General features: G+C 43.4%; 1 protein-coding gene across 1 annotated transcript in view; it reads left to right on the forward strand.

Annotated features, from left to right (window-relative positions):
* Positions 1-27,304, forward strand: part of PTPRT (protein tyrosine phosphatase receptor type T) — a gene marked incomplete at both ends in the record, with an annotated part of 469,343 nt that overhangs the window by 346,753 nt on the left and 95,286 nt on the right. Inside the window, 3 exons of the mRNA XM_084271566.1 lie at positions 2,014-2,215; positions 6,169-6,271; positions 26,367-26,640. Of these exons, the coding sequence (XP_084127692.1) occupies positions 2,014-2,215; positions 6,169-6,271; positions 26,367-26,640 (579 nt within the window). The remainder of the gene's footprint in view (positions 1-2,013; positions 2,216-6,168; positions 6,272-26,366; positions 26,641-27,304) is intronic.

Raw genomic sequence — 27,304 nt, forward strand, 5'->3', positions numbered from 1 at the left:
AATGTACTTGAAAATAAATGCCACTGATTTTGCACAGGCCACCTCCTGGCATCCTGTGAGCAAGGTTTTCAGTGACCCAGCAGTAGGAAGGTCCCATTGTTTTCCCCAAACTCCTAATTTGCTTATCACCATTTGAAATTTTTTTAAGAATTGTTATTTCTCTAGAAGTTGATTTGCAAAGAGAGCATACAGACTATGTCATTCCTACCTGGCAGAATAAATCCATTTTTCTTTCTGGAAATGGCTGTGGCACTGACTGGGTCATGTCTCTTCAAGTCTGTGAGGCTCACTCTGACTCTGATGGTGTTTTATGCTCAATTGCCTTGAAGTACCTCGGTGCAATTAGAGCTGTTGAAATACCACCCCATGCCATGCTGTGTTGCATGGACTTCACCTTACCCACGGAAAGGAGTGAGGGTAAGGATTTCTCCTCCCTGGGCTCTTGTGTTTGTTTTAATGTCCATTGTCCTAAGGTCTTTCTCAGGTTTCTAGGAAGTACTAAAAATTTGCAACCGGTTTATGATTCCTGGAAAAATTAGTAGGCTTTCAATTCAATTACCTGCACGCTGTTGAAATGTAATTCCTTTAAGAGTTCTGCTTTTGTTATTTCCTGGTGCTCCATGGGCCTGGGAGTAATTCATGGCCCTTCTCTCTTTACCCTGCCACATCTTGGGTGTCAGCTCCGCCTGACTTGCTCTTCTCAGTCCAAAGGAAAGGATCCATGTGCTCACACCTTTCTCTGCTGTCAGTAGCATCAGCCTCTGTCTCTTATTTACCCTGTCGGTATTAAAGCTCCCCTGTTTATACATTGTACGTTTATTTTCCCTCAAAATACAACATTTTCCTCCTGTCATAAAGCAAGCGACTTAAACATTTTCAAAGGCTTTTTCAGCCACGCTGGGAATTAGATTCTTGTGGAGTCCTTCATAAAAAATTGAAGACTTCATGTATTAACATACATTGATTTATTCATAGTGTTTCATTACAAATAAGCGAGGATCCCATAATATCAGGAAAGGTTAGGAGAGCAGCGGAGCACGTTATATTGTATTGACAGCTCAGTTGAAATTGAGCTGCCTTTTGGATTGAATTTGGAACGCAGGCAAGGAATTGGCTGGTAAATAAGTCATGAGATGTACTTGCGAGCTGTCTGTATATCAACAGGGTTGCCACGGGTAAGCGTGGTGGAGCTCGAGCGGGGTTTCAGAGGTGTGCTTTCAGCTTGGATTCCTCTAAAGGGGTGTTAGCACCAGCAGCAGGTGTTCTCCTGAACGGCTTCCAGGTCTGCAACCCTGCTGACTTACTCTCTCAGGCAAAAGCCAGGCATGGTATCGCATGTAAACCTGCAAACTGAGGCTAAATCAGGGCAAGGGAAACGATGCCAGGAGCCGGCGTACGCGCTCAGAGAAGAGAAGGGCTTTTTCTCTCCAGACTCAATGATATTTATTTCATTTAAACATACCATTTCATTTCAACAGTTCATTTTGGTGTGTTCTCTTCAGCACAGGAAAAGACTTGGACAAGCTTTGTTGTCAGGAAAAGGCTCCCATTGTTTTCAGTGGCCCTTTGAGAAGAACGTCTGCCAGAAGGAGAAAATACTTGACAGAAAATGTATCCGTGTTTGTTTGCCCCCAAAGTTTTTGTATGCTGTGGGGGATCGGGTGGGAAATTCTCATGGAAATTCTGCCTGTCGTGCTGTCTGCTCTGGTTTGGCTGCAGAAGTTCTGAGACTCGGAATAAAAAGCAATTTATTGTGTCTTTTGTTGGGAATCAGCACACGGTGAGGTTTTAGTGGAGAGAATAAATGAGCTTTTTCCTAAGTAAAGCCTTGGAAAAAATGTCATGCTTGTTTGTCAGCATCCAAATACAGAACCTCTCGCTAGAGATACTGAAGTAATATCTGTCCTTGTGTTTTCAATCCCTTGTCTCATGAGATGGCAAAATAGGGGAGCAGAGAAAGGCCAGGTGCAGAAGACCCCTTATCACCTTACTCTCCTTGTTCTTCGTTTGCAGATTACATACAAGGCCGTTGGGTCTCTGGATCCCACTGCTGACCTGTCCAGCCAAAGAGGGAAAGTCTTCAAACTAAGGAATGAAACACATCACCTCTTTGTAGGATTATACCCAGGGACTACGTATTCATTCACCATCAAAGCCAGCACAGTCAAGGGCTTTGGGCCACCCATCACAACACGGATTGCAACTAAGATTTCAGGTACTGCTTCAGAGACCAAGACAAAAGAACTTTCTAGGGCTTTGTTCTTTAGCCCCACAGCTGGTGTGTAAAACAATGAAAAGGTGTTCAGCTTAGTGTCTCTACGAGTTTCCTAAGCAATTTTTTATTTTTTTAAACAGCCACAACCCAGTGTCTGTGTGTGTTCAGGTTGCAAATGCAGTGGTTCGTTCGTGGATATCTTAAATATCCATGAATATCTTGGTGGAGCATTTTAAATGAGAACCTTCATTAGTTCTACAAATGAACTATCTCTAGAATAATTGTTAGTATTATCTGTGCAGCTGGGGAAGCTCCTTCAATAATGTGGCTTTTATTTTCAGATTGCACCAAAATGAATGTAACCAAGTAATTGAATTAATAGTGCAAGGAGATTAAAAATAAAGGAGGAAAGCTGGTTTTATCTTTGCTTTCTAAGGGCAGAGGGAGGGTTTGAGGTAGGCAGGCAAGTGTAGGAAAGGCACTAATATCAGGAGGCATAGCAAAGAGAAGGCGCATGTGTCTCTAGGGAGAAAAAGGACATTTAGGCTGGCACTCAGGTAAAGAAGATGGATGGGGGTTGGAAGAGATGAATTTGGGCAGAGATATGTAGACTTTAGTTTTAACATTTAATTGATAGCACTAAAATAGGTTCTTAAATGCAGTTTAAGACTGTCATTTTTTTTTTAATACCGTAATTGTTTCTTCGGTGAAACCAAAATAAATGTTTGGATCGTTCAGAACACCTGCAATGCTTGAAATGATGGCTGGGTGCCTTAGAAAAGAGTGCAGAACAGCACATATTCTCTATTGCCCTATTTCAAAATCAGTTAATAAAAAGGAAGTTGTTAGCAGTAAGTGACAGCGTAAATTTTAAGAGAATAAAACGTCGCCATTCCCTCCACTGACCATCAGCAAGGTTCAAGTAAGGTTTAGTGCAAAAGCCTGTGTCTCCACATTACCCATGGGAACAGCTCCACGAGCTGTTCAGGTTTAGGCAGCGAAGGGAAGGCGTGGTACGGGCTCTATCCACAGAAGGAAAATAGCACTGTAATGGATGGTAGAGCTTTCTTCCTCTGACCTGGTCTCTCTGCACTTTGTTATTCAGTGAGTGCTAACATTGTGTTGAAGCCTGGATGATTATTAACTGCATGAACATGGGCTTGGTTTATCATACTTTCTTTTTCTTCCCCCACCCCACCTTGCAAACATCTGGTTTGCAGTAGGTAGGCACAGACTGCCCACAGGCATTAGGGCAGACTTTGACATTATATTATGTCATTGCACGGGCAGTCCCATACATGTAATTTGGAAATTTAATGTTAAACTTGCTCTAAGAGGCAGGCCTGAAGTTACTAGGAAAATGAATGACACTTGCATGGACTGGAATGTCCTCAGTAAGACCATATATATTTTAAAATGAAAAGACATCTAAGCCATAGCAATGGGGCAGTGTATGTGTGTATACAGGTAGACCCGTTGGTTTCTTTTTTAATCACAACTAATTAGCAGAATTCCTGAGTGTTTTTCTTTGGGCAAGATGTGGGATCTTGCAAAATAGGCATGAAACTGCTGAGCGGTGCTTGCTGGTTTTGGGACATCACTGCCAATTGTAATTTTATGGAAGTACTACACAACTGTTGTGTGCTGAGTATGCAAGAAAACTGCCATATCTTGTTTCAGTGTCTCGTGACTAATACAGACTTGATCACTCCATTATGCTCCATACCATTGGTTAGCCTTGCCAAGGCCGATGTTTTTTCCATTTACTTCTTAGCTGCATGAGGTGTCTGAAAGTAAGAGTGTGAATTCTTGGTGGCAGGGGATGGTAACTAAGCAGGTCTCAGGCACAGCCAGGAGGAGACACCGGAGCTAGCTAACATATCAGAGCTTAGTGGCAGCAGGCTAGGCTACAAGAACCTACTTCAGAACAGGACAATGGAGGCTGCAAAGGCAGACCCCAGTCCATTTCTGGTCTCCATACTGGCTTTACAACCCTTTGTAGTACTGAGTTGTGCTGTGGCACCATGTCCTCTGGCCAGAGCAGGTGCTGAGCAGTTCTTGTTGTGGCATCTCCGGCAGTTCCAGTGAGCTCTGGTACAGAAAATGACTGGTGATGTGTGTCTTCTTTAAGGGACTCACACTGTTAGAATCACAGAATCATAGAATGGTCTAGGTTGGAAGAGACCCCAAAGATCATAGAGTTCCAACTCCCCTGCCTGGAGCTAAACAAGGTTGCCCAGGGCCCCATCCAACCTGGCCTTGAACACCCCCAGGGATGGGGCATCCACCCCCTCTCTGGGCAGCCTGTTCCAGCCCCTCACCACACTGTCTGTAAAAAACTTCCCCCTAATATCTAATTTAAATATCCCCTCCTTTAGCTTTAATCCATCCCCCTTGTCCTGCCATTGTGTACCCTTTTAAAAAATTGATTCCCCTCCTGTTTCTCTGCTCCCTTCAGGGACTGGAAGGCTGCAATGAGGTTCCCCCACAGCCTTCTCTTCTCCAGGCTGAACAAGCCGAGCTCCTTGAGCCTCTCTCCATAGGGGAGCTGCTCCAGCCCTCTAATCATCTTCGTGGCTCCTTTTGATCCTTTTCAACAGTTCTACATCTTTCTTGCATTGGGGGCCCCAGCTCTGAACACAGGACTCCAGCTGGGGCCTCACAGGGCAGCGTAGGGAGGGACAATCACCTCCCTGTCCCTGATGGCCACCTCTTTTCTCATGGATCTGTTCCCCCCCATGATGCAGAACACTATATTTCAGAGAAATCCTCGTTAAGGAGTCGACATTCATTCTGAACTCATTGCCGGCTTGTTGATGGGAAGTCAGTAGCTGAGCTGATAATAGCAAGCACTATTCTTGATGGTTTTCAGGCATTTAGATAAACATCCTGATTTTAAATAGCATTACAGTGGAATTCACTGAGAGGATTAAATACGGGAGCTCCCGCTGTGCAACTTGTCCTTGTGAGTTACAGGTGAACTGTTCGTGTGAATTCTTCTGTTTGCTTTATGCTTTAAAGATATTTCAACAAAACTTACATCTTTGGGATAAATATAATGCTGCTCTGATCTTGTGATCTCTTCAGTTCTTCCTCAGTAAAAATTGTCCCAAACAGATGCCTGGTCCCAGGGAATGAAGAAGTAACGTAATAAGTAAAACATGTCTCCTAAGGAAAGCTATCCTACTTTCATGAAATGATCCCATTAGAAGTTAACAAAGGAGAAGTAGAAACTAGATTTTGGCTAAGTGTGAATATTCAGTGGTTTGTTGTACTGTTCTGGGGAAGCCCTTGGTGAAGCGATGGGGATGCCCTGGCTGGGAAGTGCCTGAGCCGGCCATTGGGAGCCCTGCAGCTGCCAACTGATTCAACATGACTGAAGCACCAGGGTAAAGTGTCATGGGTTTGTGTGCCAAAATAACCTAGCTCACTTGTGCTGCTCTCTTTTCATCTTCATAATGCACAGGTCAGCTAATCAAGGAGACACAGCTTAAGTCTATCTATTAAAAACTCTGTCAAAGCTGTGCAAGGTCTGATCCAATGACCAGAAGAGGGAACAAGAGCCAGGTTTCCTGGATGCTGCTCTTGGCTCTGCCACTGATTCACACATCCCAAGTGGTCTTTTTCCAATGCCCATGCAGTTTTCTTTGCTTACCTTTACAATTGAGGGAATGATCCCATCTCAAAGGATTACAAAGTCTTAAAATTCAAGCCAGGGTTTCAAAGCCACCTTGAAGATTTGGGTGTCCGATTCCTGTTTAGTTTTCATAGAAAAAGAGTGCACAAATGTTTATGCAGTCCTGACAGTTTGGGTCACAACATTGGGAAGTATTCAGATGTTTCATTTGAGGAATGTTAAAACGGTCTCCAAGAGCTGTTAATAGTGTGTTGCCATCACTACCGTCGGCAGTACCTGGTGTATAACTAACGTCTCGCTCTTTGTTCTGCTCCAGCACCATCGATGCCAGAGTACGACACGGACTCCCCCCTGAATGAGACTGACACTACCATCACTGTTATGCTGAAGCCTGCTCAGTCCCGGGGAGCACCTGTCAGGTAGATGTTTTATCTTCTTTTTTCACAGTATCCCCCCCTCTCCTTCCTCCCCAGGCTTCATCACACCTCTCTTATTCTCCTCTGGTAACGCAGCTGCTGAAAGCGGTCGCTGACTTAAAAGGCCAACTCTGCTGCTGATTCTGCCTTTCACTGCTGTCTTTTCTAACCACCTCAACCTGCTCACCTCCCGCTGTTAACCCCAGGGAAGGATTACTGATAGCATTGCGTGGGGTTATTGCCCTTTCAACAGCACTTCGGTTGCTCTGGAGCAGCAGTGTGTGGAGCTGTGTACTGTGATGCTGTGGTTTGAGCATTGCCATGCAAAGCTGGCAGAGGTTTCAGGCCTCTGACTCCTGTCTTCCATGATCATAGAATGTGTAAGGTTGGAAGGGACCTAAGGGACCTTTAAAGGCCATCTAGTCCAACCCCCTTGCAGTAAGCAGGGACATTTCACTAGATCAGACTGCTCAGAGCCACATCAAGCCTGACCTTGAATGTCTCCCAGGATGGGGCCTCCACTACACCTATAGGCAACCTCTTCCAGTGATCCACCACCCTTTTTCCTAATATCCAAACTAAATCTCCCCTTCTCTAGTTTAAAACCATCACCCCTCATCCTACTGCTCCATGCCCTTGTGAACAGTTCTTCCCCAGGTTTCCTATAGGCACCTTTCAGGTATTGGAAGGCCACTATAAGGTCCCCCTGGAGCCTTCTCTTCTCCAGGCTGAACAAGCCCAGCTCTCAGCCTTGTCTTCATAGGAGAGGTGCTTCAGCCCTTTGATCATTTTTGTGGCCATTCTCTGGACATGCTCCAACAAGACAAGGTCTTTCTGTAACTGTCGTATGAATGCCTGAACTATCTTTAATGCTTGTGGGTGCATTTGTTCAGATTCTGGATCTAACCACCTTCCTCACATCTTGATCCAGCTATTGCTCCTGGGCTAGTTGTGGAGTCGAGTAGTGATCTGGTTCAGAAAAGATGAGCTCTGGTTTAAGTGAGGCTTTGCCAGTCGTAGGCAAGAGCAATTCCCACTGGCAGAGCAGAGGATTTAGGGGCAGGGAGCTGCTCAGGCATCTAAGGACCTTGCAGAGGCCATTTCTGTCTGTCCCTGAGCTGTGTCTCATGCCTAAGGATGAGACGCTGAAATCATGGACTCAGATAATTTAAGTTGGAAAAGAATGCTCAGATCATCACTGTAAACACTGCCAAGATCCCCAAAACCATGTCCCTAAGTGCCACCTGCCTGCAGATAGCTCCCCAACTGCATGAACGCCACTTTGAGGCCTGTCCTTCATCACTCTCCTGTCTAGGTGAATTTATATATGGTGAAAGGCACCAGCAGAGGAATAAACTTCCCTTGTGAGCCAGCAGCACCTTATCTGTGGCTGGCAGAAGTGCCAGTTGGTCATTCATCCAGACAGTGCCATCACCTGAGAGTTAGAATCATGATATGAGTACTGACCACTGCTTTGCAGAGGTGTCCAGCAGCCATTACCTCCTGGTAGGCAACTCAGGCTTTTACCTCCAGTTTTCACAAGACACTTCTGAAAATCTTTCTGTGGGGTGGTATTTTAAAAACCCATTGTCCCTCCTTTCAAAGTAACTTGGGTTTCTGTGCCCCACTGAGAGGTTCTTAACGCTTTTGAAGGATGTCCCACTATGTATGCAGGAGGATGTAGACTACTTGATGTAATTGACGTATCCTGTATCAGTTGGTGGTCCACCCTGTGTGACAGCCTTCCCCCAAATTGCATCGATGCTCTCAAGCAGAAAAGCTGCTTTTTAAGACTTAGCACCATCCTTTTTCTAGTTTTTCTGAGTAATGTATTTTAAAGTTTCCCTTTCAATCTCTGGTACTCCATATGAGCGAATATAGGAGCCTATTTTCTGAATCCTTTAGGGATGTTTTTGTGCTGGAAAAGAGCAGTAAAATCACACAGCTCTGTTTTGTTTTATTTCTTTATATGGGGGAACATTCCTGTATCTCGTTTTACCACCTGCTGTCTTAAGAGTGTTGCTATTTTGTCTTTTTATTGAAAAGTCTTGCGATTTTTCTCGAAGTCAATTTACTAGACTTTAACTGTGTTCAGTGAATAATGCCTTTTTCCAGCAAATGCATTATAAAAAAAAATTTGATAGAGATTTTTATAAATTTTCACTCTGGCTTCTTTAATTGTGGTGTTGTCTGTTATACAGACATCTGCAGAGAGTGCAATATTTTCACACCACATCTAAGTGATAAGCTTACTTCCTATCGTGAGCCTGTGTCGTTGAATTACATACGTGTGGGGGGAAGGGGAAGGGGTCTCAGAGAGATTTTTTATAGCTTTAATTAACTCTTACAGCCCTCAGACAGCGTGACTATCTTGCTCTGTATAACCATATAGTCTGTTCTTAGTCTAGCCTCAGCAAATCCAGTTATTTCAACCATAGATGTTCCCAGCCTCTTCCCTTCTCTTTCGCTCTGTTCTGCACGCTCATCAATTTGTCTAAGTTCTCTCAAAACACCATACCCAAAAGCAGGTAGTGTTCCCTTAGAGGCCTCGACAGCACTCAGCAGATTAGAAGAATAACATCCTGTGATCTCCTTGTGACACTCTTAACATACAAGAATGAGGTAGTTTTTCCTCCTCAGTGATTTTTGGTTTTTTTTTTTTAACTTAAGCTGAGATCCAATATACCTTCTCTGTTATTGTCTGGATAGTTATTCTACCTTTCAGTTGTGTTTTTTTCTCCTTCACAAGTACAGTGTTTTCCATTCATCTCTATTCAGTGCAATAAAATTGATTTTGAAAGTGCTTTAAAATTCTGACACAAACTTAAATGACTTGGAGCCCCTGTTACCCTGATGCATCCTCTGTTCAGTTACCGGAGGCATTAATACAAGCTCAGATCCAAGACAAACGACTGCGAAATCTCTGCACAGCAGCAAGGAAGATGTTGGAAGGGATCCCTCATGATGCAGTGTGCTGGTAGCATCCTGTTCTCCTGGCCTGTCTTGTAGACATCACAGAATCGCAGGGGTTGGAAGGGACCCCCAGACATCATTGCGTCCAACCCCCCTGCCAAAGCAGCTCCCCAGCTCATATTGCACAGGTTGGCATCCAGACAGGTCTGGAATATCCCCAGAGAAGGACACTCGACACCCCCCTGTGCAGCCTGTCCCAGGGCTCCCTCACCCTCACTGGGTAAAAGTTCTTCCCCATGTTGGTGTGGAACTTCCTGTGCTCCAACTTGCAGCCATTGCCCCTTGTCCTGTCCCCACAGACACTGAAAAGGGGCTGGCCTTTTCCCCTGTGTCCCATACTTAAGGTATTTATAAACATTAATAAGGTCCCCCCTTAGTCTGCTTTTCTCCAGGCTGAACAGTTCCAGCTCAATCAGCCTTTCCTCACAGGGGAGATGCTCCAGGCCCTTCATCATCTCCGTAGCCTCCTCTGGACTCTCTCCAGGACATCCCTGTCTCTTTTGTACCAGGGAGCCCAGAACTGGACACAATACTCCAGGTGGGGCTTGAGCAGGGCAGAGTAGAGGGGGAGGATCACCTCCTTCAACCATGCTTTCCTGGATCTCTTCTGCACACTGACCAATCCTATCCCAGCCTGCCTGAGGTGGTTCTGAAAATGTTCTTGAAACTCATCTGAAATGGATTTTCCCTATAACACCTCTGATATTCCAATCTTTTGCTATGCAGGACTAGGTGAGTCCCTCATCTTATGAATCTGACAGTTCTCCAGGCAGCCAACTTCTGCCTTGTAGTGCCCTGGGTTTTATTGCAGTCCTCCCAACCTGTGCAGATGAAAAAACCCTGACTATGTAGTAATTTTTCTTAATATTTCCTCTTATATGCTGGGGATGGTGAGTTGGAGTACGTGTGGGAGTGTGATTGTAAACTAGTATCTATATATAAGACAGTTATGTGACTTTGTCTTGTGTTATTTCATTCTGCTGTAGTCTGAGCAGCATACAGATGGGCTATGGTCTGCAAGATCATTTTTGGAGCGATACGGTAGAATATTTCAAGGAAGATTCATTGTATTTCCGTTCCTCTGAAATGCAGGTGCACCAAATCCAAAGTCACTTTCAACATTAAGACATTTCTGATGTTCCCCGATGCTCGTGATAAATAACTTAAACGAGGTTATTTATGGAACTAATGATCATGCACTAGGCATTGTTAATGATCTATAGGTAACAAGGAAGATGCTTTTCTATGAACTAATAGGAACAATATAAACTTAGATGTTCTTTCATCTATATTGTCCTATTGCCAAAGGAAAGAGGAAGCCTCAGCAAACATAAATATTCTCCCCTGTGGCTTAGGCATTTCATTGTTGCCTCTATTTTCTGTGGTGTAACCTGCAGAGCTTGACTCCACATGCCCTTTAAAAATAACTTTTAGGTGTTCTCATATCAATCTACAGCCCATGAATGGTGCTATGATTGATTTGCTGAAGACTGGCATTAATCTGTAATAGATTCAAAGGAGGAAAGAAGAATTCAAGTGTTCTCTATCTTTACTTCGACTCTTTCCTGAAAATCCCCAATGCGATTTTGAGGATAGTTCTGCCTTTGAATCTGTTATTGTCAGGAGGGCTGACTCAGTTCTTCATAGATTATTCATATATGACATCTTAAGGCCTCTATTTGGGAATTTATATCCCATTCACTGCTTGAAAATACCACCGCGAGGGATTTTATCTACATGACATGTCCACTGGGCTGGTTTTTGTGTGTTGGATATTTGAAAGTCCATCTGCTTTATTAACATGTGGTTAGTTCTGTCAAGCTACTGTACCACTATTATGGAGAAAATCACATTTCCAAAGCATGTATTAGTTTTGAGGATTTCAGAGTTTAAATAGATGTTCCCCTTAGGTGTGATTGCCTCGTCAATGTGCTGCTCTGCATATTGGAGCTGTAGGACACTGCAGAAGGACGTTAGAGAAGAGTCTGCAATGATTTGGGGGGGGGGTGTTCAGACTGTGAGAACGTCTTCATTGGGAAAAAGGTGAATTTAATCTCCCCATCTTCCTGCAGCTCTCTGAGGTGTGTCAGTAAATAATGTGTGATGTTCTTTTGTGTATCTGCCAGCATGCAGGTACAAAACAGGCTGGTGCTGGAGTGGTATGATTAGAACAAAGGTATTCAATCTTTGCACTTGCCTTTATGCAGATATGCATATACATATGCAATGTAAGCCACATGTGTAAGTGATCCTGGAGAAATATGCTCAGGTAAGAGTCATTTATTGTGTCTGTGTGCAGTGGTTGGATGCTGGTAATCATTTTGGTGAGGAAGGATGGGTTAGTTTATTAATGTACATCTTAAAAGCAATAAGTAAATCTAAATAGGAGAACAGGAGTTTCAGTTTTTAAGATAGATTTAGAAGTACTAAGCAAAGATGAAACAAGTATTTTCATATCACCAGCCAACCAGCAGGAGAAATTAATTATGTGGACCAAGCCCCATATTACTCTTGAGCATTAGCAACTGATTCTTGGTCTCCCAAGCATGAAATAAAGGAAGTATTTTCAATCGATGTGATGCTAAATGAATGAAGATAATACAGTTGTCGTGTTATTGAGCAGAACATCTAAGAACAGTGTGCTTTTCTGGCTTTCTGCTCAAGCTCTTCTCCAAACAAGCAATCCCATGTGAAGTTATCAGTGTACGTATAGTGTGAAATGAAAATTCCCTGGGACAAAGAGGAGAAGTGAGACTTTGACTTGGTAGAACTTCCTTTCTGTTTCAGTCCGCAGCAAAGTAGAAATGAAGAACCTCTGGAGCTGCAGGCTAAGGCATCACCTGTTCATCCTGAGCTCACCTTTCCCATACCCCTCTCGCTAGCATCCTTATTTTGATTTTATTTCTAATGCACAGCAGGTCTTTCTGTCCTTATGCAGGAGTGGTTTGCAAGCCTAGTGACCTTGATTCTGTGGTGAAGGAGGGAGGAGACAAGACTCTGTAAACCTGCAACATTTCCTGGGTGGTTTTTGTGTTTGTTTTACAGACGGTGGCTTTGCTCTATGGATCTCCATAGCTACGTAGGGAGCAGTGCTGTTCAGCTCGCTGCTTTGCAACTTCTTAGTGGCATCACATGAGCTTGCCTCAGGCATTTATGTTGATAATTAATTCATTAATGCCAAGAAAAGGTGGCAATTTCTTGTTCTTAAAACTCCCACGCAGCGTACCTTGCGCTTGAAAATAAAGACTGGAGTCAGGGATCAGCGGAACAATAAAAAAGGTTCTAATGTTGAAAGCTGGGGGGGGGCATAGCAAATTATCACGCCCTTGGTAATTCTGAAAGTTCGGTTGCCTTGAAAGGCATGTTATAAATACCTGGAAAAGAAAAGTCCTGGCCTGCCTTTTCTCAACTCATATGCAGATGTATGCGTCACGTGGCTGGGATGATTGAATATGGGGCAAGCAGTCATCACATTAGATCTTTTAATTTTGTAGTATCTAATGAGGAATGAGATTATCAATCTAGGCTTCTGATATTATAAGCTTAATTATCTGTATTAATTAACATCTCCTATAATATACCTCAGGGATATTGTTCAGAAATCATTCAATCTGGGTTTCTCCTGCATGGCAGCCTGCCTTTAATCTAGGCAAGAGTTTGAAGGTAAATGAGCAAGGTTTTTTCTGTTTAAAGGTAAACCAGATCTGCTCTTTCTTTAACTAGGTGTGAAAGTGAGAGAGGTATAGAGGGAAAATGAGAATTTGGGTGAGCGGTATAGAATAATGACAGTGACACAGATCATCGTGATGTTTGTTATACCAAAAAGGAAAAGAACAGTTACACAGGAAGCATTTGCAGGCTTGACCTCACCAGTTGTGTCCAAACATTGGCCAGATGACTAGAGCACTGCAAGCTTGAGCATATATTTCCATTTCAGCTGGAGTCATTGAATGGTGGGATTTGGCTCATGGTGGGTTTAACTCACATGTGATGACGTCGGTGGCACTTTGAAGTTATTCTAGATCTTAGAAGCGCCTGTCTACTCTATCAGGAGAGAAGTGTAATGGGGATATAGGGATGTTTCAGGATGAAAAGCAACAACTATAAGGATCAGGAAGGAATATTTAGTGTTTTACATAGCATGGTATTAGTTGAATGGATGTTTTATGGTGGTTTTTTTTTTAGTTCCCCCTCTGGAGTCAGGTATTGGCCTTAAAATATAAGGATAAGGGGCAGTTTTATGTCAATTCTCTCATGTGGTACAGGAAATGTGTTTTCTTCCTGGGTCAGCATACCAGTCATCTGAGAATACTGTTTCTTAAAAGGTCACAAAGCTGCTTTTGCCTGTTTATCAGCCATCAGAAGCATAGCCTGGCTGACCTGCTGTCTCACTAGGGCTTCCACAGAGAGATTTGGCAGTAGACAGAAATGGGAGAGGAAACCCATAACATTTGCATAAATTTTAATGGTAATATTTTAACAATCAAATTACACATAGAGACAATTCTCTATGTGTAATTTGATTGTTAAAATATTACACTGTCAAGTGGCATTTTATTTAGCTCTCCAGTGAAGCTTTTGCTAACACTTTTTGGTTTTACACAGGCCTGAGGAATACTGAGAGAGGGGGAGTGAATGTTTTTTGCAGAAATCTTTTATGCTGTCCACATAAACTGTCAGATTCCAGCAATCAAAAGGTTAATGAAGTCTGAACTTTACGCTGAGAATCACAAATTGATGGCCATTTTCTTGCATCAAGCTGTCAACCAGTAGAAAATACACGTGGTTGCCTGTTTGAAGGGCTTTTTTTCCTTCCAAGACACCTGTGATTCCCAGAGCCAATCTGCCCCTTCCTTGTTATCACAGAATAAAAGGGTAATAGCTCACCATGTAAAAGATTTTAAAAATTAAAAACTCCATCTTACAGCGTGCTGCCCAACCTCTGTTTGCCTGTGTGAGCCCTTGGATCAGAACCTTTGGTGGTTGACCTGAGCCTGACCACAGTTACTCAGGGTCAGAGCAGCCCACAGGAAGGAGTTTGGCTGGTTTTGCAGACCATGGAGGATGATTTACCTAATTGAGGCAGCTCCTTAAGGTACTTCAAATGAGATGGGATGAATCTGGGCATGAGTCCCTGGCAGACGTCCACCCCTCAGAAGCAGTGCACGAGCTTTATCCAGCCAGCAGTCCCTCCACCAGGAGTGAGGATGATGAGGGCAAGTGGGCTCCTTTCTGTTGCACGTGGCAGGCAATGTTTACGCTAGCAGGTGCCCCTCGATGCGTCTATAGTAACACAAAAACGTGATAAAAGGGAAGATGAGTAAGCTCTGCTTTGCTGTTGCAGACTAAGGCATTTCAGGATTTAATTATACTACAGGTATATAAATTCCGGAAACATGTTAATGCTCCCGTGATTAAAATTATAGAGGGCCTAATTGAAAAAGCATAAACCGAATTGAAGAATTCCTAATTATAGTTTGCTTTGAGGTGTTAATTTCCTCCATAATGAATGCATAATTTCTTGGAACTAGAAAAGGGGGTTGCTGCACCACTGCGTGGGCTGCAGATGGAATGAAGGGATTATCATAAACGCAGCCAGACAATTCAGAAGAATAAACCTCTGCAGCCATGATGCTCTTCTCCATCTCTAGAATTTCAGTTTCCCCTTGCACAGCGCTTTTCCAAAGCAAAAGGCAGAGCGAGGAGATGGTGAGGGATTTGCTTACTGTGCAAAAGGAAGGGGAAATGGGACTGGTTTAATTAAAAGTCATCATGGTGCAAAAGAGGAAGGCGAGGGGAGAGGCGGAGCTCGTGGTATTTTTGGTGGAAAGATCAAACAGCAAAATGGAAGAGGAAGACAATGCTGTCACCTTCCTTGGCCCTGATTCCTTAGTAACTATGAGACCTGATGCAGGTTGAGATTTTCCTGCCAAAGGGTGCACCCTATATTTAGTGTTTACTCTTGCACCAGATATATGCTAAGCGTTGAAGCGACTTGAAGTACAGGGTTCTTAGACACCACCTCCTGATGTTTAAATGTGCCCTGCTCCCGCTTGGTGGAGGTGAGCAGGGTTTGCAGGGGATGACAGACTAGCTGTGAATTGAGGCAGAGAAGTTCTTCGCCCTGGGACTTCCCTTCTCTTCTTTCTCCATCCTCAATTTGCCTTTGTGTTTTGAGCAGGAGATGTTGTAGTGCAGGTAAAGCTTAAGGCCTCTCCCTGGTGTCAGAAGTACGATCGCTTTGCACTTTCTGAAAAGCACAAAGTGTCCAAGAAAGGTGGAAAGAATCCAGCCGATCCTCTTGCAGCTTCAAGTGCTGAAAAATCTATATTCTCCTTACCCAGGGGAGCCCGTATTTCCTTTGTATGTTGGTGCTTTAACTGTGAATAGACCGGTGCCTGACCATGTGAGCCTTGTCTAATAATGAAGTTCCCCAGAGGGTAGAAGGAGAGCAAGTTCCCTCTTTTTGTCTTGTGTTCTTCTTAGTCCTTTTGTTAAAAAAACCCCAAATGCACACAAAACCAACAAGAAATATTTTTCTAGTGTTCTCTCTTTAAAAACCCATCCAAATCTTATGTGTGGGTTTCCCCTCCACACTTTAGTAGCTACGGTTGTGAAGAAGGGAGAGAAAGCTTTGAAAACCAAACTAGATTGTTTCTGCATCTAAATGGACCTAGGTTCATGGAAGCCATTGGAAATACCCAAATTAATTCTGACTGAGAATATATGCAAATATCCCCTTGTCCAAGCCACCACATTTATGAAGGAAGTGGCAGAAAGTATTGGCTCATCCCAATAAGGGTGTGTCATAGTCTCTCCTTGTCCTTGAAACTTCCTTCTGGTCTTAACGTAGCGATGGTTTGAGGATGACGACAAGTCAGCAATGCCTGCTTAATGCTAAGTGACATTAACAAAACAGGGGTTGGGTGGTTGTAGCTCAAACAGATGGTAGGTGGCTCAGAGGGGAAAAAAACACCTCCAAAGTCACTAACATTCGAGAGCAGTATCTGTCTGCGCTCATCATTTTTAATCTGCCAGTAACACTGAACTGGTGAGATAGGGACTGTGCCTGTTCCACAGGGGAACAGCAGCTACTGAGACTGATCCATGCTCCAAGCCAGGTCAGGCTGATGGAGATGGCTGAGGTGATGGAACACAGAGCTTGGGAATGCCCTCTGGTTCATTATTATTTTTCTCTTTCTTTTAAAAATTGTATTTCCAAGGAGATTAAACTGAGAGAATTTGAAGCATTTAAAAGAATGATGCAGATGTGTTACATGTAAATAGATGCAGTATTAGTGTTCTGGTGGTCTGGGGATGCAAAGGAGGCGATATTGTAGTAGGGATAGCATCTTTTATTAGACTGAATGATACAGCCTGGGAAAACAGGTCCTTAGACACACAGGTCCTTCCTTTTTGGTCAGTAAATGCTGGCTGTCAATACAGGTGTCTTTTTGACAACTACTTAATGTCTTGTGTGTGCTATCACGTTTGTTTGCTGTGCACGGGCACAGCGGAGATGATCAGACTTTCTCAGAACTGTATGGGAATAACTGTCTACTTCGAGTTCTTTCAATACTCGTCCTTCCTTGGAAGTACTCACTGCTCTGGTCACTCTAATGGAGAGTGGAACTTTAGGAGGTTGGAAGCACTGATTTTAATAGATGTCTTTATGCATACACACACGTGTGTGAATGCAGGTATTGAGCTGAGTCCACGTGCATCCAGGTGTTGGTTTAAAGCATCTTTATCCCACATCGTTGTTACTGGTGGGTTTTTTCTAAATTTTCTTTTTTCTTTTTGAAATACTTTGCAGGATTAGCATGTGTTCAGGCTTGGAAACTCCAGACTTCATTAGGAAGGACATATTGGTGGGTGAGTGGAAGTAAAAATACTGGATAGGAATATGGGGCTTTGTCTGGGTACAGCCGATACTGCGTGACACTGGACAAGTCAGTCACTGCACTCTCTACATGCCCTTGTGTGTATATCTGCAGCAGTGGAGTATTATGTATTGTACCTCAGAGGTCTGTCAGGATGAAAGTCTATCCACCTGGGGTCTGAGGCTATGTCACATTATACCTGACATCACATTATCCCTTCTACTTGACAAAAAAAACCCCTCCACCCCAAAACAAAACAACCCCAAAACCCAAGAGCAACAACCAACCAACCAATTCTCTAAGAAAACAAGCAAGAAAAAAGGCTGCTTTCTAATAGGATTTTCATTTTTTTAGTCACTTCTGGGAATTGTATGCCATGCTGCAGCATGACTGCAAAGAAATTTTAGACAAGGTATTCTGGCTGAAGACGGGGTTCGATACAGCGATGCTGGCAGGATGCTTTCCGACAAATAGAAAGCTTTGGGTTTGCTTTTTTCTTTTTAAATCTTGACACAGTGCACAATTCTTTAAATAGATCTCACCACCCACCCCATGGCTGGCTCATCACACTTACTGATACTGACTGGGGAGAGTGTGGGGCCGTATCTCTCTTTCCCATGCAGGCAGCACGCTGGCATTAAGCTTTCTTACTTTTTTTCTAGTGCCCATTTCAATCATTCTAGAAATTTAACAAAGCTTGACATTTTAGAGGTAAAAGAATGCCCAGGTGAAAACTCTGACTCCAAATAGTATTATCCAAGCATGAAATCAGTACCCTTTGTTTCCTGGACTTGAGGGTACAACATGCTTTGGTAGTAAATCTACACAACTGGATGAGAGAGTAGAAGAAAAAGTGAAGAGAGACTGTTATCAGCCTGCTTGATTAAATGGATTACATTATTACTGGCTCTATCTCAGCAGGTTTTTTTCTTCACAGCAATGGCAGTAATTACAATCTCTTCTCTCTGTGCCGTTTTTACAAATTTGCCTGAATTTGGATATTTTGTTGGTATTCTTCAAGCTCAGTGAATGTAGTAGAAGAGTTGTTTAGTTTAAAAGAACGTTAGAAGAACACACAAAAATAACTTCAAAACCAAGGATCTGGTGTGAATAACTTTGCGATACGAGAGTCGATTTCCTTGAGTAGCATCACTATTATGAGCTTTATTTTTGTGAAAGCTTTGCAGATGTGAACGAGCTGATTGATGACGTTGCAGCCAGTATTCATAATGGGCTAGTTCTTGAATCTTTTAAATGGCCAAGCATGTTCCAGGAGATGACCTCACAAAATCATCTCTTTTGTTTGCTTTCCTTTTCCCTCCTTTCTCCCCCTTTCCCTCCTTTCTCCCCCTTTCCCTCCTTTCTCCCCCTCTCCCTCCTTTCTCCCCCTCTCCCTCCTTTCTCCCCCTCTCCCTCCTTTCTCCCCCTCTCCCTCCTTTCTCCCCCTCTCCCTCCTTTCTCCCCCTCTCCCTCCTTTCTCCCCCTCTCCCTCCTTTCTCCCCCTCTCCCTCCTTTCTCCCCCTCTCCCTCCTCCCTCTCCCTCTCCCTCCTCCCTCTCCCTCTCCCTCTCCCTCCTCCCTCTCCCTTTCCCCCCCGCTCCCTCTCCCTTTTGTCTTTATTTTTTTATTTTCTGGACAGAAATGTTCATTGAAAACTAACCTCAACTTCAGCACATTGTATTCTGCATGGAGGTGTTCTGAAGCCTGATGGCAATAGTAACAAACTTTAATTGATTTTAATGGGTTTCGAATCAGTTTTTAAATAGACAGAAAATTGCAGAACAGTGCACTGGGTCCTGTATGTACATCTGAGGTGGCTCTGAAACTCAGTCATTATGTTTTGTAGATTAGTTTCAGAGCTGCTGATTAAAGGTGCTATTGAAGATATTAAAGGTGACATTTTAGAACATGTGAAGGAGGTAACTCAATTCTCAGGGATATATTGGCACCTGTTTGAACCCATATGAACTTGGGAACTGGCTGTGGAGTCAATTCTGAATGCCTGAATGTTTGATCCTGGGTTCCTCATCTGGAGGAGCCTGGAGAGGAAAATATTCACTGTTACAGCCAAAGGAAAGTGATGCTGTAGATGCAGTGTGTGCTCTGTGGCAGGCTTTGTGTCAGTAATCCACTTAGTTCTTGTAAATGTTACTACAATCTGAGTTACATAAATATCTATTTTTTAATTTTTTTTTTTAGAGTTTAGTGGTGTTTGGTCAAAATTTTTACAAAGATGCCTTCTGTGCAAGTTCATGGGAGGGCTGGAGGCATGCTCTAAGGTGGATCTCATCCGCTGCTGAATTTCACAGTTTCTTAGAGTAAGCCTTATAGAATACTGATACATTTCCATAGGTTATTTCTAGTTTCCACCCTATTACATTTCCTCAAATTTCCCATTATTTTGTTTCTTATTGCCTGTGTGGCAGAATTCAGGTTTTTATTTAGATACCTTTAAGAGAAAACAAAGATCCTGATGCTACTCTCCCATCTCAGTTTGAACTGCTGAAATCACCTGGGCCATAAAGCAAGCATACATATGTTCTATAGCTCATCTGAGTTCTAAATGTGTGTCAGGCAACGTGTCAACCCCTCTCCCATCCCAATATCCTGGGTGATGATGCCATGCTGTCAGAATAAAGGTGATGAACCTTCATGGGTATACAGTAATATACTTAAATTGACTCAACCAAATTTAATGGGGTCATAATGGAAAAGCAGATGGTAATAAAAACTGGTGTTAAGTATCTGTAGCCTGGATTCTTTGACTTGACTTGAAACACATGCTCTTAAGAACCAAAAAACGGTGAAGGCTGCCATGCCTAAATAACATCCAGGGAAACTGGTCTGAGGGGTATTTCCAGTGAACTTTTCCAGTAGTGAGGCCTGGTGTGTGCTGACTGAATTGTATCTGATTTCAACAGTAGGGAATCAGCATTTGGTGTCTGAGGTCTCTAGTTCCTGCTGAGGGTATAACCCAGCATGCTGACAGTGTGCTCATGGTCTTAAGAGCTTCTTAAAAACATTTGCATTGTAAACGAGAGAAACAGCTGAACTGGTGGTTGGTCCCTCTTAATTATTGTACCTTTGCCCTGGCCGTGAGCACCCAATGCCTTTTATTCATCTCTATGCAGCTTTCTCTCTCATGGATTCATCAGATAGTGTTTGGGTTTGATTTTCATGGGTGTGGCTAGCATGAATTCCCTCAAATAGGTACGACAATAGAAATTCAATCTCTGGGCACATGTCACTGCTACCTCCCACATGCCTTCAGTCTGAGATGACACAGCTACTAGAAGATGCAAGTCTTTTCCATTCTTGCTTCATTTGCTTTTTATCCTTCATTCTTTGGTAATATCTTCTTTCCTGTAGCCTATCAAACAGTCAGGCTGAAAGCAAGGTGCTCATGTGAGCTAGAGAGGAGAGAGGTTCCTGTCCTTTCCTGGCTGAACTGCAAAACCTGCTCACAATAATCTGCTGAAAAATGCACTGTGAGATAGGGCTGTACTAATTGCCACTTATTTTTGTTCCCCAGGAGAAAATATTATTGGAAATACTGTCTGACTGATAATATATTTATGTGTTAAATATTAAAATTAAATGAAAATATATGAAATCTTTATATGACACATTTAAGAAAATTTAGTACGCAGATTGGCCCAGAGGGAGTACTAAGCTGCAGCAGCATTGTTTCTTTTAAGCTTTAATAAGCCAGGTGAGGGGATCACTGTATGGCTGGGAAGAAATTATATTCCTTTCCATAGCCTACCATTGTCAGGGCTACAGTGGTGATTTCTCCTTGTTGATGAGTACCGTGTCAGGACACCAAAGTGCACCGACCAGATGCTGACTGCTTTATGGAAAGCTCTGGCTCAGCTTTTCTCCTCCACATTCATGCACATCCCATATCCAGAACTTGAATCTGGTCTAAATACATGGCAGGATTTGTGGACAAGCGGTTACTCGGTCCATCCTCCAACTGGGCTGCAAGCAGCACATAAAGAAATGAAGAGCAGGGAATGGAGGAGTCTTAACAGTGCTCGGAGAGATCTGTCGCACAGAAACGGGCTGTGATTTGGGATGTTGATTATCTGCACTTGTGCTTCCACGCTGAATAGAGAACTCATCATTTAAAAGATTACCTTGTAGATGATGATAAGAGCACATTTTCTTTCTCTGCAGACAACATTTGCGCTGTGGCGACCATTATGGCTGGGGCTTTTATCAGTGATTTAGAATGGAGCTGTCAAAAACTTTAAAAAGCTTCTATTAAAGTAACGTGGATTTATCTATCTGGGACCTGTGATATTTATCAAGGAACCCAGTTTTGGTCTCCTTTTCTAACAAAAGCGTGCAGCTGCACATCAGGATGGTCAGCTCACCAGCCTTCTAGGGAGCTGGGCATCTGGTTGGTGGCCTGGATTTGAGAGTCCTTCCAGAGCTCTCTGGATGTTTGGAAACCAGTCCTCTTCTGTGATTTATGGGGACAGAAGGGTTACTCAGCTGGGGTGGGGTGGAGTGGAGTGGGAACTGGGAACACAGGACCCCTGCTTCTGTTGCCCTGTAGCATGAACATGTGTGGATTTGATTGCAGTGTTTGCAAATGTGGCTGAATATTAAAAATTGAAATGTAGTAGTTAGTTTTACTGTATCATCTTTCAGTTTATTGGTACTGAAGTTGTTATATAGCGTGGGGAGTTTTAATGCTCTGCTTTTGTTGTCTCTTTTAATGTAATTTCAATGTATGACACTGAAACTTCCTTTTATCCAGCTGGGCATTTGCAACTGATGTATTGATTCCTGCTATGAAAGCAGTGTTAGCTGATACTGCCTGGAAGCGGTAGCTTTGAAGCTTGAGGCAGGGACAGGCCCAGGAGATCCCTGTTCCTGCCTACCTGGTAGCCAGACTGGGAGCTATTAGAATAGTTTAGATATCTCCTCCTTACTTCCATTGCCCACTTTTTTTATCTTCCCTCTAGAGCTTCTTTTTGGAAAGCTGCTCCTCCTTTCTCTTGGTTGGAATCACACTGGGTTGGAATCACACATATTACAAAACTGTCAGTTGTAACGAGTTGCAAATGGCTGAGCCTGCTCAGCAGAGATGAGATTGCAGCTGAAGTGCTTTTGCAGGCCAAAAGGGCAGATCCTACTCACTGAGTTTATTTTGAGTTGGTGCCCGACTGCAATCTTAGGGGTCAGAATGTATCTTGGAAAGTTATCATCTTCTGAGCAAAGTTGAATTACTTTTACTCTTTTGAGAATTGTTGTAGTAATGCAGATGGTACAGCCAAGCTTTAGGGTGGGTGATTGTGTGCTTGCAGCTCAGAATTCCCATGGGAATTTCACTCGGACATAGCATCATTGGCTTTTTGCTCCAATGAAAAGGCAAAAGGTTATGAGAACATCTTAATACTGATGGTAGTGGTTGTGGGAGCACTCGATGTGCCTTGCATCATTTTGCTGGTTCATGCAGGGAAGTTATCTCTCAAAAAGCCCTGAAGGGAGAAAGGAAAATTCTGCTCATAGGTTTAAAAAAAAGGGAAATAAAAAAAAAAAAGCATAACCTGAAAACCAAAGATATGACAGAGAAGAAGAAAAAACAGAGTGAGACTCTATGGGTCAGTAGACCAGCTAGGGGTGATCTGCAAACCCTGCACTTCTGGAGGGTCAAGACAGATCAAAATACTGGGATCAAAATGTCAGAAAGTGAGACCCAGAACAATCACCTGGTAAGGAAACAGTTTCTCGGAGTGATAATCTTGAGTCTGGAGTAATAGCTGAAATCAGCCCCGCTCTCCACCACTTGACCAGTTCCATTGAGAGTGGCCACTTGACCACTACCAGATAGCTGAGACAGAGAAAAGAGTGAGCCTGAAGGATGACGGTCACCAAGTCAAGCAGGGATAGCGCACAGGGACGCGCGTGCTGGGTCAGCTGGCGCAAGCCGAGGCGTAAAGGAAAGAAAATGCCAAGAAAGCAGTCAGTCATCCAGAGTTTCACCAGAGCTGATTTTTTAAGACAGAGGGAACAATGCCAGCAGCGCTAGCTCAGATGCTTGTTTCATAGAAAAGGAGACAATATTAGAGCAGGGGATCATTGGGGTTTAATTTGAACACAAATGGGACGTCTATTATACTTCAGCTGAATGCCTGTGAATGTGCTGTTGTGCTTCCAGATACCTCGATTTATTCCAGAAGAATAAACAGTAAAAGTAAAATTTTAAGGTCATTAAAAGAGTAAGTTATCTCCAAGGAAGGAAGAAGTGGCTTATTAACTCTGTCTCAGCCAAAACCAAGACACCTACTTAGCCAGAGAGTCAGTTTTCTTTCTATTAGCCAGCATAGTGCCGTGTTTCGGGTTTAGGCTGAGAAAGGGTGTTGATAATACCCTGATGGTTTTGGGTGTTGTGAGGTAGTAGTTGTGCCTACTAGAAGTTGAGTCAAGGACTTTTCAGCTTCAGTCATGTGCTGTATATAACTGGGGAAGCTGGTCAGGAGTCGGGTTGCTGCTGGGGAGCAGAATGAGTGGCTGTGTGGTGCTTTCTTATTGGTTGGGGTTAAACCATGGAGGTAGGAAAGGGAAAGTGTGAAGGAATGTGTGCAAAAGTGTGTCTACTGCTAGGTTCTCTATGTGTCAGAACTCCTACTTATGATCAAAACCATGTGCGTGTACTGGTGGAGCAGATACCGGAATCATAAAAGGGAGGAACTGTGAATGTCTTCAAAGGTGAGCAAGTTCTCTGGTGATTAGGGGAAGAGTTTGGCTGTCTGGCAGGTCATGGCTCTATCTTCTCCAAAGACAGACACGTATGTAGGACGCTGCTTGGCAGTGGAATTACCAGAAGGCATGTCCCCCTTTGGACACTGTGGGGCTAAGGCGATAGGAAGAGGGAACCCTCAGCCTCTGTGTAGGCTGCAAGGAGGTGGATATGTATTCATACGTACGTATGTACATATGTGCCTAATGGAAACATTTTCTCTAACAAGAAAATACCAATGTTTGGGATTGGATAAAATGGAAACCAAGCATTTTAGGTTGGAAGGTGTCTGTCTAACGCCTGCTAAAATGACAGCTACAGTTTTGCATATTGCTGACAAACTTTCCCCATAGGATAGATTATTATTGCCAGAGAGAAGGGTCAGAACAAGAATCTGCAGGCAGTCTGTTAGTAAACAGTGTTCAAAATGGCAAGCTGAAAGTTTCTGTCGCTAAGCTGAGGATGGGGTTTAGGTTAAACAGGCTTTTGCTTACAGCTCCCACTATAAACTCAATAATACTTGAAGTGCTGTGGGGAAACCTGTTTATCTTTTTAAAAAACATAAAATAAATATCATAGAAGGTATAAAATATTTTGTTGAAGCCTCCAATGAAATGTGGGATTGAGGGAAGTTTTCCAAACACTGACAGGACATCTTTACAGTCCATGTGCCTGGTACACACTTGCTGCATTAGTGAAGGTTAGCAGCACCCTGTGTAAGGACAGCTTCAGTGCTAAGCAATTCACAAATTGGTCCTACTTGTGAAGATTAGTTGGTTTTGTGTCTAGCAGTGGGAGCCAAATGATTTCCAAGTGATTCACTGACGGCCTCATTGTTAACAGTGAGCGTGCCAGGTACCCGCAGACCCAAAGTAACAGTTAATTCAAAAGCCTGAGCTAGGTTTTGTTTTACTCCTGCCTGTTGCTTCCCACAGAAGCATTGATGAGCTATTGCTGCGCTAGAAATTTTTTAGACCAGTCTTTCTGCAACAATGAGCCCGTGAAAGCCGGGAGAGTGATACACTCCTGGCTGTTTCCATACACTCCTGGCTGTTTCCAATCTTTTAATCGATCTCCCCTGTCGGACTAAACAAAGGACCCGTCTCACGCAGACAGGTGAGGGCAGCACGTGTGAATATCCTGACAAGGAGTAAAATGACTGCAGCGGTATCTCTCTTTGTCAAATGGGTGAGTGGTGTTGAAGCAGATAGTAAACCTGCCTCGGCTGCAGCAGCATTGAACCTAAGGGCTTTGTTAACTGCCTGGAGGAAGGGGGGGGGGGGGGGGAAGCAGAGTGTGTTTGAAGGTCTTGCAACCAGTTTGAGCCTGAAATAGCAAGCTAGAAATTACAAGATTGCTATGACATATCACAGAGGCCAAAAGCTTAGCAGGAATTTGTTCACGTTCTGGCCAGACCAGAGTTCACCTCCCCAAGCAGCCAGCACAGGTCAGCTGAGTCAGCCCAGGTGAGCTGAGTTTCAGGTGAGCTGTTTCCACCCCACCTGACATCACTGCCCCATAAAAGGGGCTGGTTGGGGAGGAGTGCTCCTGGCTGCTTCCAGGACCGTCTGAGTGCAGCTGGGGTGTTGAGTCAGACCTCGCATTGGTGAGTGTAATTTGCCACAGGGTCTTGCTGTTCCCCTTTAATGGTGATTTTGTTAGTAAACTGTCCTTATCCCCATCCACCAAGGCTCTGTTGCTCCTCCAGGAGTGAGCAAGTGATGTGTGGTTCTCAGCTACTGATTGGGGCTGAAGCATCACAGAATTGAAATGTATTAACATTTCATAGAGCTGGAAAGAATATGAAGAGTTGTTCTTGTTCCCTGAAACAAAAGTGAACTGGGAGAGCTATAAAGCCACCTGCTCAGTATATAAGCCAGCCTTTTAGTGATGAAAGGTAGGAGGAGACTTCCCATCAGGAATTAATGTTCGAGAACTCTTTATCCCAGGATATATCCCACAAACAGTTGGGAGGGAGGGAGAGCGGGCAGGCCAGAAAATGTGATGTTCTTAGAAGATGTGGGAATCTTTTTGATCTCAACTGATTCTTGCACCCTGAAATAGCTTCAAAAGGGATCTGACACCATTGCCACCTGCTAATGCTCTTCTTTTCTGCAGTTGCCATTTAGTCCAAACAAATAATTCAGGTTTCAGCTTGGTGGCTGAAGAAGAAAGCATCTGCTTGTTAATATATAATACATTAAAAATTCATTATAGACCAGATATTTTATTAGTTAATCTGTTTCCCAAAGTGTGATGTGATTGAAATCTATTCTGACTTCCACCAAACGTGTATCTTGATTAACTCAATCAACAGAGAAGTCATCAGCATCTTGCCCACTTAATAACATTCAGCAGCCAGTTGCTGGTGTGGCAAGAACAGTGCTTGCTGTGCTTTTCTTAGTTTGTTTTTTCTTTTTATTGTTGAAAATATTCTTGATATTTGAAGCTCTTGGGGCTCTAATCTTACCTTCCTCTCTCCCTCCTAGTGTCTATCAACTTGTTGTCAAGGAGGAGAAGCTGCAGAAAGCACGGAGAGCTGCAGACATCATTGAATGCTTTTCTGTCCCAGTGAGCTACAAGAACGCTTCCAGTCTTGACTCACCACACTACTTTGCAGCTGAGCTGAAACCCATCAACCTTCCTGTCACCCAGCCATTCACAGTGGGCGACAACAAAACCTACAACGGCTACTGGAATGCTCCACTTTCTCCCCTGAAAAGCTACAGCATATACTTCCAGGCTCTTAGCAAGGCAAATGGAGTAAGTGCAGAGAAGATTGAAGTTGGGTCTGTGCATATGAACCCCTCTGTCTGTCCTCCTTGTCTTTCTCTTTCCTCCTCACTGGATGCCAATTTAACTCCTCCTCATTATTACCCTCTTCCTGAAATGGGATGAAAATTAAACATGGTCCTGCCCACCCTTCATTTAGTTCTCTTCCTGGTGTCTAGATCCAATGAGAAACCTGTTGGGGAGCCAGACTATTTAAAGGCACAAGTTGGTATGTGATTTACTTAGGATTTGGAATTTTTTGTTCGGTTGGTTTTTTGGTTTAATGTTTTGTTTTGTTTTTTTGTTTCCTTGCATATGCACAAATGTCTCAGTAGGAGCTATTGTGCTTTTAAAAGACATAACTGCAGTATCCTGACAGTCTTCAGTTCACAGTGCTTGTGATTTTGGAGGACGTGTTATGAGATAAGTACTACCCCACATTTATGAACCTGGGTTGCCTTGTAGCTTGCATTTGGTCTCATCACAATCTAGTACTTCTGGTTGGGAGTTTGTTTGACTAAGTCATACTGCAGGAGGGATTATGTGCAAGTCTGCCTTGTTTATTTTGAATACCCTGGACTATGTTTTATATACGCTCACTCTGTGATGCTAAGCTTAAAATGGTGACAGCATAGGCAACAGCCTGCCCTGTTTG

This window comes from Gallinula chloropus (assembly GCF_964237585.1).
Source record: "Gallinula chloropus genome assembly, chromosome: 16".
Taxonomy (NCBI): Eukaryota; Metazoa; Chordata; class Aves; order Gruiformes; family Rallidae; genus Gallinula; species Gallinula chloropus.